This window comes from Haliotis rubra, unplaced genomic scaffold, assembly GCF_003918875.1.
Source record: "Haliotis rubra isolate DU_JTF1 unplaced genomic scaffold, ASM391887v1 Scf925, whole genome shotgun sequence".
NCBI lineage: Eukaryota > Metazoa > Mollusca > Gastropoda > Lepetellida > Haliotidae > Haliotis > Haliotis rubra.
The window spans coordinates 370,630-385,240 of NW_025767663.1; the positions used below are offsets into that span (position 1 = coordinate 370,630).

At 41.2% G+C, this 14,611-nt stretch overlaps 1 protein-coding gene across 1 annotated transcript; it reads left to right on the top strand.

Annotated features, from left to right (window-relative positions):
• Positions 1-5,305: 5,305 nt before the first annotated feature.
• LOC124264457 (toll-like receptor 3) lies at positions 5,306-10,113 on the top strand. Its single transcript, XM_046699199.1, has 2 exons — positions 5,306-5,523; positions 6,808-10,113. The coding sequence occupies exons 1-2, from the start codon at positions 5,510-5,512 to the stop codon at positions 8,927-8,929; spliced, it is 2,136 nt and encodes a 711-aa protein (XP_046555155.1). The 5' UTR covers positions 5,306-5,509; the 3' UTR covers positions 8,930-10,113.
• Positions 10,114-14,611: the final 4,498 nt, after the last annotated feature.

Genomic DNA, 14,611 nt, shown 5'->3' on the forward strand with positions numbered 1-14,611 from the left:
AGGAGTTAGAGTCATCGAGACAGGAAGTATATGTGCACAGAACTGAACTAACCACAAGAAGCTGGCATGACTAGAGATACCTGTGAAAAACAATGTCTTTCCATCCTTCTTGTCTCCTTCCAAAATCGGTCACTGAACCTACAAGCTCTGAGCTGATGTCTTGTATCCTGTAATTCAGCTTGTAGGTTTTCTACCTCTGTGAGCAGCTGTCTCTTTTAGGCTTTCAGTTTCATGATCACTTCAATGCAGGGGTCATGTAAGTCTGGAAAACAAATTGAATTATTAAATGACTATTTACCTTAAAGGTGAAAATACAAACTATGTGAAAGGAGGATGTATGATAAGGGTCCCTTTGTTCACTTCTTTTCATGTTTGATAACATATTGGAAAAATACCTATGAAATAATTAGTGAACATTCAAGTTGATAATAAACAACATAATATTTTTGATCATCATTCCAGGTTTCCTTATGGAAAATACTACATTAAGAACTAAAATATGGCTTCCTATATAAATATTTCCATTCATGAAATAGAACTTTCAGATACCTCGTGCAGGCTGATTTTCTTCTTCTTCAACACCTTGTTCACTCTGCTCATTGAGGGAAGAATTGAGTGACAACTCAAGTAGAATTGAGGCAGCATTACTTCTTTCTTGGCTATCCTTGGCTTGTTTGTTCTTGGTATCTTCTAATCTGTGCCCTGTAAAACGATCTTTCCTCGCTTCAGGTGTCATCATGGATGCAGTCTTATATCCCATGTTGACATGTGGAACATAGTCTGGATCACTTGGGTCACTTCTAGCAGATCCTGGAAATAAATTCAAAATCTTAACTGCAAATCACACATTTATATAAAAGAGAAAATAATGTGAGGATCTTACCTAGATTTCCAAAAATATAGCTCATTTGGCATACGCTTATCAAAATAAAAAAAGATATTCTGATCGAAAACTGGACAGTTCTATCAAACCAACATTATTACATTTGATATGTTAGAAAAAAATAAAAACATGTTTTTAAAATAAATATTAAAAGGTGACTATCGTATATCATTGTTGGGTTCCCCCATTATCTTGTTGATGGTTCACAGTACATACTGATATATGAAGCCATAACCCATTTGCCACAACGTACTATCTACAGAATCACAAGATTATCACGATGACAATGAAACAATGAAAATTATGGGTTGTTGGCCAAAGAAATGTAAATATTCAAACCTGATGCAAAGTGAACTCCACAAACTCGATCACCATCATGATCAGGCGTCCAATTCTTGCGGTTGATCGCTTGAAGCCACTTGCGTCTTCTTTCATCGGCAGTCGGAATTCGATGAAATTTCAAGCCTGAACCTTTTTGAAATCTATTCGTGCAACCAACTACCACGCACGACACAACCATGTTACTTAGATTCCAATGTAAGCGATAAATTATGCAGGAGAAATGGATCTTATTCGTATAATGCTAGAACGTCTTCTCGCTAATGCGTTGTCTGCTGTTGTGTTGACACTTTTCTGCCTACCGGAAGTTAGGGTAGGCCACGTGATCAAAACAATGAGGTCACGCTGGCATTTCCTATTATAGGTCTTGAAATTCATACTTTGTTTTCTGCGTGTAGCAGGGCGTGACATCCTTACCCTGTCAGCTTGGTGACGGGGTTAACCCCTTTAGTCATTTGAATATCGCGTCTGACTTCCGATCAGAATGTCCATGGTTCGAATCCCAGCGCGGGACTCGGAAATTGTACGGCCGCTACATTGGCGACCAACGTGGGGCTGAGCACGTTCATATCAAATAGGGGGTCTCAGTACCCTATTTTGCGGCTCGGGGGCGTGTCTTCTGTTGTCGGGGAACATGTACCAGGGCGGAGTCATCCTACAGTTGACATCCTTACCTTGTCAGCTTGCCGACGGGGTTAACCTCTTTGGTCATGCGGACAAGGCGTCCGACTTCGATCAGAAGGTCCGTGGTTCGAATCCCAGCACGGGATGCGGTAAGCCTATTGTCGGAATATGTTTTCGGACATCATACATTTTCGGACGGCAGTATTTACTCGCGCGATATGACGAACATGTTTTTCCTCACAAGACACTGTAAACATTAGCTTGTGTTTAAGATACGTATCAGGCAGTAAAACAACGATTGATCTGAAACCCTTAGTGCTACCCTCGGTTATGAAGGATGCTATATTTTCATAGTGTAATGGCATTCATCCTGGGCAAAAAACGAATGGGCAAAAAACAATTCGCCATATTCGTCAGTTCGTTATTAGCGTATGGTATTCGATACAACTGGACAGCTTTGAACTGGCGTAAGACGGGAAAACAATTGTTAGTCAGTCATGTTTTTAATGGTTTGACGACCCGTGAAGGTCCGGGTTAGAATTGATCATCAGTAACCAATGCTAGTCGTAAGAGGCAACTAACGGGATCGGGTGGTCAGGCTCGCTGACTTGCTTGACACATGTCATCGTATCCAAATTGCATAGATCAATACTCATGCTGTTAATCACCGGATTGCCAGACTCCATTATTTACACACCGCCACCATATAGCTGGGATATCGACGAGTGCGACGTAAAACAACAAACCAAACAACCAACATTCTTCCTGGACCCTTTCGTCACCATTGTTTCAATTGTCACCATTGTTTCAATTACGAATGACAAGGCAAAAACAGTTTCAAAGCAAAGACGTTGCTGATCATGACTTTCTATGACCTTCATTAAACCAACAACGTAATGCCAGAGGTACAGGTAAGCTGCTTGTCTGCGTAGATTACGCAAGGGGCGGTGGGGTAGCCTAATGGTTAAAGCGTTGGCTCGTCACGCCGAAGACCCGAGCTCGAATCCCCCCCACATGAGTACTATGTGTGAAGCCCATTTCTGGTGTCCCCCGCCGTGATGTTGCTGGAATATTGCTAAAAGCGGCGTAAAACCAAACTCAGTCAGTCAGTCAGTAGATAACGCAAATATTTATGTGAAAACTCAATCCCTATCAAGTCTATTGCGTACAAGTACGCTTGAAGTTTTGTCAATACTCAGTAAGTTTGATCTTACATGCGAACAAACAAAAACAGATAAAATAACTGAGGTATATTGAGAAGTTCTATTTCAGCACCTCAACTTGGCAACTTGCAGTCTTTCTTCTATAACATATGAAATATAAATAACAAACACGTAAACCAACATTTAAACTTTATTATATTTTTACAATTAATGGAAAATGGCTAAATACCCAACTGAGCTTGAGTGAGGTGGATACAATTTATTTGGTTAATCAAAGGAAAATTAGGATACCCAATTGAGGTGACCACAAGCGAGTGCATAACTCAGTGACCCAAAAAGTTATCTGTAGCTCTGTAATGCTAAGGGGCATGATTCGAAGGGACACTTACACAAAAATATGTGTGGCTGATATGTGCACGGATTACCGTAGTGGTGATCGTTGCTAATGATTTTTCGACATAACCCACTCCGAAGTTCACACATTTCAGTCAACGATGCAGGTGTGCCTTAAACCCACAGGTGTAGACAGCAGGTGCGAAAGAAATCTCCCAGAAATGACGTCAGCAGCATTTAACATGGCTGTTTCAGTCAACGAATCAACGTACTGTCTCTGGGTGTGAGTGAGTTGAGTTTTACGCCGCACTCAGCAATATTCCAGCTATATGGCGGCGGTCTGTAAATAATCGAGTCTGGACCAGACACTCCAGTGATCAACAGCATGAACATCGATCTGCGCAATTCGGAACCGATGACATGTGTCAACCAAGTCAGCGAGCCTGACCACCCGATCCCGTTAGTCGCCTCTTACGACAAGCATGGGTTACTTAAAGGTCACATGCAACGTAAAACACAACTTTGCAGATTCTGATACCTTTCGGTATGGACTTACCGAAACAAATCATCAAAAATGCAAATTCAACTTATAAAGTTGAAAAATATCGCGATGAAAAAACCCGCGGCAAATCGTAGTTCAAACGATTCACTAACTTCCCCCCAGCGCTTGGGGGAATTGAAGTGGTTTCAACAGCTGGGCTGCGCTCATAGCACATGCGCAGTGAAATAGGTTCGCGGAGCTTGGAAGCGGGTTGTCCGGTGAATATTCGGTGAAGGCTTTGGTGTGAGCTATTTTTCTAATGTTTTATTGATATTTCACAGGCGCGAGCTTTTTATATGTTATTACAGTAGATTACCGATTTAACCGTTTATATAATTTCATTTGTCTATTTCACCACACGTTCTTCTTACCGAGTCACTTTCTCAGTTCGATACTTGAAAACAATGTCATTATTTAGCGTCGACAGAATTTCTAACTGTGATATAGATATGTCGTTGTCACAGACAAAACTCAATGTCTGTATTATTGGCACCTATGTGTCTGCCTGCCCGTCTGCTAATGACAATATTCAATACACAATTTCAATCACTGACCACATGCAATTTGAACTTAACACCTATCAGGCTATACACCATAAACAAAACGCATTGATTTATGGCCCCAGTTCGGTCTGTCACATTATGTAATTGCACAGACAGGCAGGTGTGATACTTGTACACATGACATGTTATGATGTCTGTTGATTGCAAAATGTTATACACAAAAAATAAGCATGTATTTACAAAACCCAACATCTCTAAATATACACACACATTGAGCCGTGAGTGGCATCTGCAAATGAACCAGCCGTTACACTTGAGTGCACACCCACCCGCTCTGACTGGGTTCAGCATCGCGGCTGCTTCGTTTCTAGGGAAGTAAACCAAAGTACAAAATATTGCACCTTTGATTTGCGATTGTACATTTAATTTCGTTTAAATGTTTTTTTCATAATCAGCAATGTATACTATATGTCATGAATAAGTGATTATTGGGTTTTAATTATGTTTGATTTTTTGGTTGCATGTGACCTTTAAGGCTCATTCTATCCCGGACCTTCACGGGTTGTTGTCTCTGGATAGATATCAGGTGACTTTATAGAAAACCAATCTTGGACAGTGTCCACAAAATGTTCTGAAGCACTATGGCATTCGTAAGCCTATGGTATAGTATAGAGTTACGATAGGTCGTAACGTTACGGCCACTTTGTGGATCGGGACTCCACCATTTCTGCGAGAGCTACACAACAGGCACAACATTTGCGTAAAACTCGTTCTGTCTTTAAGGATGAAGAAAATTGTGAAAAGATGTTGCCAAATCGGGTGAAAATGCAGGATCTGGCCTTTATAACCACTGGACTGATCATTTTTAGGGAGGGGCGTTTATATTTCCTTGTATCTAGATCTGCTACATTAAATGAGTAGATGTTGCGATGACACAGGAAACATTACAATAGAAGTACTTGGTATACTTAGCTTATACTTCAGGACATCCTAATTCACTCAATGAATCACAGTGTTCACCCGGTCCGGTTATCACAGCTTCCCAGTGAAGTAGTCCGATCTCACCATCCATGCTCTTTCTCGAGTAAGTGAGAGCCACACAACAGAATCACTTGGAACAGACATGACGTGGAAGAGGTAAGTTTGTAGTTGATTATTCTTATTATGATTGCACTGCTCTAGAATGAACACTTCTTACGATAACTTATGTAAGTGCAGTGGCGATTAATGTAATGTTTATCGGGGAAGTATGAAATGCTTTGACACTATGCTTTGGTGTCACCACGCAGGATTTAATTTCATAAAATGGCGACATTTGTGGTATGCGTGTGTGTGTTTGCGTGTGTGTGTGTGTGTGTGTGTGTGCGTGCGTGCGTGTGTGTGTGTGTGTGTGTGTGTGTGTGCTTGTGCTTGTGCGTGTAACCTCCAACCGAGTCAGGAGAAACCGGTATAGTGCTGCCAGTGTAGAACCCTGACTGAAGAACTAAAACACGTAATTGTATTTTAAACGAAACATGTCCTTAGTAAACGGACATGAATTTCTGAATATGATGATAAAAACAACCGCACAACGAATCCTTAATCAACGCAGTGATTTCGGATAGGAAAAGGTCGCCAGCATCCTTTGCTGATCTTAATGGATTGGATAATGAGGTGAGGTGAGGTGATGTGAAATGAGGTTAAACGTGGTGCTTAAGAATATTTCGCTCAAATAACGCCGTGCATGTGTGTGTATGTGTGGCTGCTTGTACTAGCCCAGACTTAAAGCAAGTTTCATAGTGCTAGCTCACTGAGATACCATGCCACAGTTAAGCATGAATACCCAACTCAGACACATTATACTAACTCCGAGCCGACCAGTCCTTGTACCCATTAATGCCGAGCGCCAGACAGGGACCAACAAGTACCATATCTTTTGGTATAACGCGGCCGGGGATCGAACCCGCGACCTTTCGCTCTTTCGGATAATGAGACCCGGTGATTGAGTATCATCGTACGGACTGGACTGGTGCTCATAACATAGATCACCGTTTTTTTTGGCTCAATTATTCATAGACCACCGCCTCATATCTTTAACGTTGACTTGGAGTGCATAATCATAAAAGGAGATACTCCATCGTCGAGAGACCGTCGTGACTTATGCCTCGACCGCTGTCGACTCAGCTCTTCCCGTACAGCCCAACTCGTGTTCATAGTACTCATCAGTGGGGTGGTGGGGTAGCCTCGTGGTTATTGCATTCGGACATTCCTCAAACAAACACATAACACTCCGTTCCAAGCAGCGCTAAGCCAATTTAATCCCCCCTCTTACTCAGTCTTACTACGTCAGAAGCAGTAGTTTCTCAAAATGTCCTCTCAAATATTTCTTAAACAACATCTCAAACGCATTTCTTGAACCTTTTTTTCTTTTTCTATATTCAGAGGCCATATTGGAATGTCATCCCTCTGCCACCTTCTCCTCGTCCTTCTGCTGGTGATGCTGACATCTACAGAACGCCGCGGTAACTGTGGCAACAACTGGTGCAGCTGTAACAATATCACCAAACAAGCAACATGCAAAGGTCACGGAAGGAAACTTACATATATTCCAAGGCTACCACAGTTCATAACTGACCTGGATTTCTATCGCAACTTTCTTCCAAACATTTCCTCAAAAACCTTCAAAAACATTCAATCACTCAAGTTAAAAAGGTTAAGTCTGACATCAAACAGGATAACAAGAATGTCCGCCTACTCATTTATTCATCTAACTACTTTAACAGAGTTGAGTCTTGATGGAAACATTTTCTCAGGAAACTCTTTAGCAGAAACATTCCCAACTTTGAGCCATCTTCCTCTTAAAACGTTATCGCTACGTCGACTGAAGTTGAACGATTCACGCATCTTTCAGCGATTATACAGTCGTACAATGAAGTCTCTGGACCTAGACAGAAACGAGTTTGAAACTTATAACCAGGCTGACTGTAGCGGCCTCTCCAACATCCAGACTTTATCACTGGCTTATAACTTTATCCGTGAAGTAGCTCTGGCGTACGCCCCATCGTTACTCTCCTTGACTCTGAAAGACAACTATATTTCCAGGTTTCCTAATTTTTGTAGGACGAATGGGTCCTATTTCCCGAGCCTTGAATCTCTGAAGCTGGACCATAATGACTTATACACGCCAATTGAGGGTCGTTACATTCAGTGCTTAAAGAATTTGTCTGTCTTTTCTATCAACAGCAATAATCACATTGCGGAGATAAAGTCAAATTCATTCTCGGAAATGCCCTCGTTAACTAACGTAATCCTCAAGAATGTAGGAGGTGGCTCCCTTTATATAGACCAGTATGCTTTCAACAACAGTAAAATACAATACATCTCTTTACTATCAAGTGGTGTGATCTTCAAGACTCATGTGCACAAAGACGCATTCAAAGGATGCCCCAATCTGCTGTCAGTTGATGTTTCTTATAATAGACTCTCAAACACATCCGACCAGGAACTAAACGACTGGTTTGGACACTTAACATCTTTAACAGGAATTGGCCTTGGGAGCTGTGGATTGATATCGTTTCCAAAGTTTATTTCAGTTTCCTTGCACAACTTGCAATACCTGAAACTGTATGAGAATGGCTTTGACGAGTTACCCGTTGGTAGCCTGACACCTTTGAAGAATCTTACCCATATCTGGCTATCAAAAAACCGATTAGCCAGAATAGATGAACGCGTCTTCACCTCCGAAGTCCAACAAAAGCTTCAAATTGTTGATTTTATGCACAACCCTTTTGCATGTAACTGTGAAATCCTCTGGTTCCTAAACTGGATAAAGTCGGACAGTAACAAGTTCATAGACTATCCGAAGAACTATTTGTGTTCCAGTCCTGGGGAAATGAGAGGTAGAGTACTCTCCAAAGTAAATATGCCTAAACAGTCTTGCCTCCTCCCTTTCCCAGCTATCTTTGTCCTAATTGGTGTGTGTGGGATATGCTTCTTTGTCCTCATCTCGGGGTCTGTTGCATACAGGTATCGATGGCACATTCGGCATTATGTGTACCAGAGACGATACCAGAGGGGGGAATTCCAGCGACTCGACAACGTAGAGATTATATATGATGCTTATGTAATATATAGTTTGGAGGACATCAGATGGATAAAGAACGAACTCATTCCAAAAGCCGAGGAAACTCATGGATCCAAACTGTACATTCGTGACCGAGACTCTTTGGCTGGTCTCCCTATTGTCGATAATGTTGTTAATAATCTGAATGTAAGTAAAACCATCCTGATTCTTCTGTCTAATGCCATGGCCAGAGATGAGCAGTGTCAGTTCGAGCTGATGTTTGTCCAGAGACACCTGGAAGGGGAGAGGAATCCCATCATCCTGGTGCTGCTGGAGGAGGTTCAGGTGGCCCACCTGACTCAGTCAGTGTACGCCCTGGTCAGAATGCATCCCTTTATCCCCTGGGGAGACGAGGAGGATGCCAGAAGATTATTTTGGGATCGCTTATTTTTATCACTTAATCCTGAGCGCGGAGTGAGGACAGATGCCGTTGATGCTTAAATTGTTGACTGTGACACACTGGATCAGTTGCGGCTTCTTTTTGGATCGCTTATTGTCATCACTGGACAATGGCTGAAAAGTCAGACCAGAGGCTGGACATGGTCAACACCTCCCAGGAAATGTCAGTTCATTCTTTGTTGTGAAAAGGTGTAGAACTCAATGACTTTTACATTCGTGACCAATTCGTGTTATTCCGGGACAAGCCGAATAGCGACGTCTTCTTGGAGGATACGGAAAGGGGCAAGGTGACAAATGTGACTTTTAGTCCCGGTATCACAATGGCGTTGCTTGATACGCGGCCAGTTGTGAAGGTTGTAGATGTTTATAACTATGGTGTTGTGTGGTTTTGTGCATAGACCTCAGGTCCCAAAACAGTTGAAATTAAGCAACGTTGGTCATGGAGAGTAGTCCTTGAGTAGGTAACCGTGTTTGGCAGCTTGACTCCTGAAAGTTTCTAAGTCTTCAGTCCTGCCCTACAACGAAGGAGACGTGACACATGTGGTCTCACCTTAGGCAAGCGAGCCTTTGTTCACCCAGCAGTGAATGGGTACCCGGTGGGATAAGTCAACATTCTGGCGCCTCACAGGCAACCAGGGGTAATACTGTCCATTATGTTGTATTTGAACTAAAGCGTTCATTCCCTATATTGAAGTATGTACATGACATGCATCCTGACATTATCCACACAGCTACTTAGAGTATTTATTAGGATGTATGCATGCTTCATTATCTGCTGTACCATGTATGAAGTCACCGCATGTTGTTGACGTGTAACCAGTTCATTTTGACAGACTGGATGATTGGCGGAGTCAGTGGTGATGTCAAGGTGAACTTTCGGACTGATCAATGAACAATGAGTTTGGGACAGTGGAGTTAAGTGAATTACACTTGTGCTGTATATAAGCATGTCATTCTGAACTCCGGTTAAAGCGAAACACTGTAAAAGCCCGAATACCGGGTTCTTACTCTGACACATTGAACGATTGTGAGTGTCATTTCCTGTACATATATATTTGAGTACCTCAGGCCTCAGCTTCCTGAATTATACTGTACAATATCCCGAGGATAAGACCAAGGAAATAGTTTCGCTGTTTCTATCACACTATTGCAGTTTAATGTACTTGCTCTAATACATTTCACATTTTCAAGAAGACTCGAAAGCGTCAATATGTAGGATAATAATCCTTGTGATGAAAGTTTCACTTTGTGAAAACACTTGCTTGAACTCACATTTTCAAGAAGACTCGAAAGCGTCAATATGTAGGATAATAATCCTTGTGATGAAAGTTTCACTTTGTGAAAACACTTGCTTGAACACACGGAAGGCGAAACTGGAAATTCTTTCACAAAAGAAACTTAAGCCTTTCATGGAATCTAACAATGGACAAATTATCCATTTAACTTTCTGTGAAAAAACGTCAGTACGAATTCAAAATTAGATAGGCACTGTAATCAAATCATTACAGAAATGGACATAATAAACTGATCAAAAACCTTTTGTGTACAATATCTTGACACATCAATGAATAACTCAGCAGAATTTGAAGACATTACGTGAACGTTTGCAATCCAGACTCTTGACTTCAGTATCTAGTGTGACCACCACGAGCGGCAATAACTGCAGCACAGCGTCTATGCATGGAGTGCACCAAACGATTGATGATCGATATGGCTGAAATATTGCCGATGTGACGTTAAATATTAACTCACTCACTCACCCAAACGATTGATGAAGGCCATTGGCACCTGGAACCATACACTGAGAAAGGCCTGGCGCAATAAATCGGCTGTGTTCGGCCTTGGTATGACATTATTCAATCTCCTCTGAATTTCATCCCAAAGATGTTCAATTGGGTTTAAATCAGGACTAAGGGCTGGCCACTGCATAATGTTGACACCGTTCTGCTGTAGGAAGTCCCGTGTAGCTCTGCCAGTATGGGCCCGGGCGTTATCATGCTGGAAAATGTTGTTCCGGTGACATGCGAAATGTGGTATGACGTGGGGTCTGAGAGCTTGGTCGATGTAGCGCACCGCTGTGATGGCGCCTCCTCTCCCTGGACCAAGGTTCTGGAACACCACAGGACCCACTCTCTGGTTCAGGCCTATTCCACCCCATACCATGATACTTGCACCTCCCCATGAGTCTCTTGAACTGTAGACGTTCACGCAGATGACGAGGGGTAAGGATAGGTCCACGGTATACGTAAGGTCTACGGCAATGGAGGTTCCCGCTGTTAAGACGTCGGCGTACTGTATCAGTACTGATTGGTCTTTCGTGTGTTCCCACTGTCTGGCGTGCTGTTTCGGATGCCTGCATGAAGGGGATTCTGTACATGCTGTCGCACAACATGGCGGTCTTGTCGTCTTGTGGTCACCCTTGGTCTGCCAGTACGGGGGCGATCATTTGTGGTGTTGATTGTCCGGAAACGTTGCTTCCGCCAGTAGATGGTCCGAACGTTGACCTGGAAGTGATTGGCAACGGCTTGTGCAGTGTGACCAGCTTCACAAACCGAAACATGAGTCTCATTAACCTATTCAGGCAATGTCTTACTTTTCAGCAGATCTGAATTTGCTCGTGTGAGCAAAAGATGATAAATATATCATAGATGTAATATTGAATTAGCCTTGATAGCATTCAGATTTAAAATAGATTCTGCTTTGATAGCTTGGATATCGACGAGTGCGACGTAAAACAACAAAACAAACAACCAACATATTCTTCCTGGACCCTTTCGTCGCCATTGTTTCAATTACGAATGACAAGGCAAAAACAGTTCCAAAGCAAAGACGTTGCTGATCATGACTTTCTATGACCTTCATGAAACCAACCACGTAATGCCAGAGGTACAGGTAAGCTGCGTATCTGCGTAAATTACGCAAATATTTATGTGAAAACTCAATTCCTATCAAGTCTATTGCGTACAAGTACGCTTGAAGTTTTGTAAATACTCAGTAAGTTTGATCTTACATGCGAACAAACAAAAACAGATAAAATAACTGAGGTATATTGAGAAGTTCTATTTCAGCACCTCAACTTGGCAACTTGCAGACTTTCTTCTATAACATATGAAATATAAATAACAAACACGTAAACCAACATTTAAACTTTATTATATTTTTACAATTAATGGAAAATGGCAAAATACCCAACTGAGCTTGAGTGAGGTGGATACAATTTATTTGGTTAATCAAAGGAAAATTAGGATAGCCTACCATGCAATTGAGATGACCACAAGCGAGTGAATAACTCAGTGACCCAAAAAGTTATCTGTAGCTCTGTAATGCTAAGGGGCATGATTCGAAGGGACACTTACACAAAAATATGTGTGGCTGATATGTGCACGGATTACCGTAGTGGTGATCGTTGCTAATGATTTTTCGACATAACCCACTCCGAAGTTCACACATTTCAGTCAACGATGCAGGTGTGCCTTAAACCCACAGGTGTAGACAGCAGGTGCGAAAGAAATCTCCCAGAAATGACGTCAGCAGCATTTAACATGGCTGGTTCAGTCAACGAATCAACGTACTGTCTCTGGGTGTGAGTGAGTTGAGTTTTCCGCCGCACTCAGCAATATAATATGGCGGCGGTCTGTAAATAATCGAGTCTGGACCAAACAATCCAGTGATCAACAGCATGAACATCGATCTGCGCAATTCGGAACCGATGACATGTGTCAACCAAGTCAGCGAGCCTGACCACCCAATCCTGTTAGTCGCCTCTTACGACAAGCATGGGTTGCTGAAGGCTCATTCTGACCCTGACCTTCACGGTTTGCTGTCTCTGGATAGATATCAGGTGACTTTATAGAAAACCAATCTTGGACAGTATCCACAAAATGTTCGAAGCACTATGGTATTCGTAAGCCTATGGTATAGTATAGAGTTACGATAGCTCGTAACGTTACGGCCACTTTGTGGATCGGGACTCCACCATTTCTTATTTAAGCGAGAGCTACACAACAGGCACAACATTTGCGTAAAACTCGTTCTGTCTTTAAGGATGAAGAGAATTGTGAAAAGATGTTGCCAAATCGGGTGAAAATGCAGGATCTGGCCTTTATAACCACTGGACTGATCATTTTTAGGGAGGGGCGTTTAGAGATCTGCTACATTAAATGAGTAGATGTTGCGATGACACGAGGAAGCGTTACAATATCTGTTGCGACCAGAACTGGGATAACTAATATGGAGAATTATACGTCTTACTTTCAACTATTTAATTAATCGAGAAACAATTATTAAGATCAAAATCAGCTGCACAACTCGTGTCCTTTATTTTAACTACTGATTGCAAAAAATGCCAATGGCAGCGCTCCATAGTCGATGTCCGCCATAATAGCTAAATATAGCAGCGCAAAAAATGTAGAAACGTGAAACTGAAACGAAATAGAATTCATTTTCATGCGCTTTACTGTAATTACTCTACTAGCTTAAAATAAGTGAGCGACCAATTAATGTTCCTGGTTGTGGATGCTGAATTTAGGTGTCAGGTGTTTTTCATTCATTTTTTATTCATAATGATTCATTCATTCCCAGAAATGGTTACTGCTCAACTTGAAATATGACTTTCTTGCAATATCTAATGATATTTTAAAATATAGCTAATTATTCCTTTTAACAATATATGTGTATGCCCACAAATGGAACCAGAAAATATAGGATGTGAATGGTATTGGATTTTGAATTTATATTTTAATAATTATGCTAATATGTGTAAAAATATAGTAAGTTGTATCTAAATATCGGCAAGCCTGGCCATTTTTGCACAGTGTTTTATGTAATAATACAGTAAATAGTTTCTTTTAAAGTAAGAACGGGAAATAAAAGAAAATTAAATTATGTCATAATTATCTTTTTAATGATGTTACATCCATTCTTGATGGGTATGTATGTATAACAATTCAAGTTTGTTTTGGGGATTTAAGACTTCTAAGTTATTTGTGTTATGTCATTTGTGAGAGTATATAAGAGATTAGTATGTTGCTTGGTCATACTTTTCAGAGAATATTTCTTATGAAATACTCGAAAAATATACAGTTTCGTGTACACATTCATGACACTGTAAAAAGAGTGGTGATCTATTATTTATAATGGTAGGGTGTATTCAGTAACACACCATCACACATAATACTATGCTGATAATGCTGAGTTAAAGGTCCAGTTAAAGTTCTCATCCCCAAAAGTTCACATGGCCCCCTAAGCAGTTAGTGGCTCCCTATTTTTATAACATGTTTAGCCTCCAAGTAATGTTGTGTTAATATTACTGCTATTATCATATAAGATTTGCCAATAATGATCATTTATAGCTTTCATCATTATTGTGTACATGGAAGCTGTTTGTAACAGACACCAGACATACAAGGCATAATTACTTCAGAATGAAAAAAGTGGGAGAGTTTGTGCCCCATCTCAGAAGGCTATAGTTATAACTTTGAAGAAAATGATGGTGTAGAAATTATCCAGAAACATTTCTTTAATGTTCCTTTGAAAATCCCCTTCCTGGTCAGCTTGATATAAATGGGAAATTCACTGAGCCCTTCATAGAAGCTTGAAATTGTTATTCCATGCATTGTCATCAATAACATTATATTTGCTGAACTAATTAGCGGTTAGAGTTGTCCCCCCTTCACAATTTGCTTGAAAGGGTCATCTGCTCATTGTGTGAGAAGGCCAAGCAGC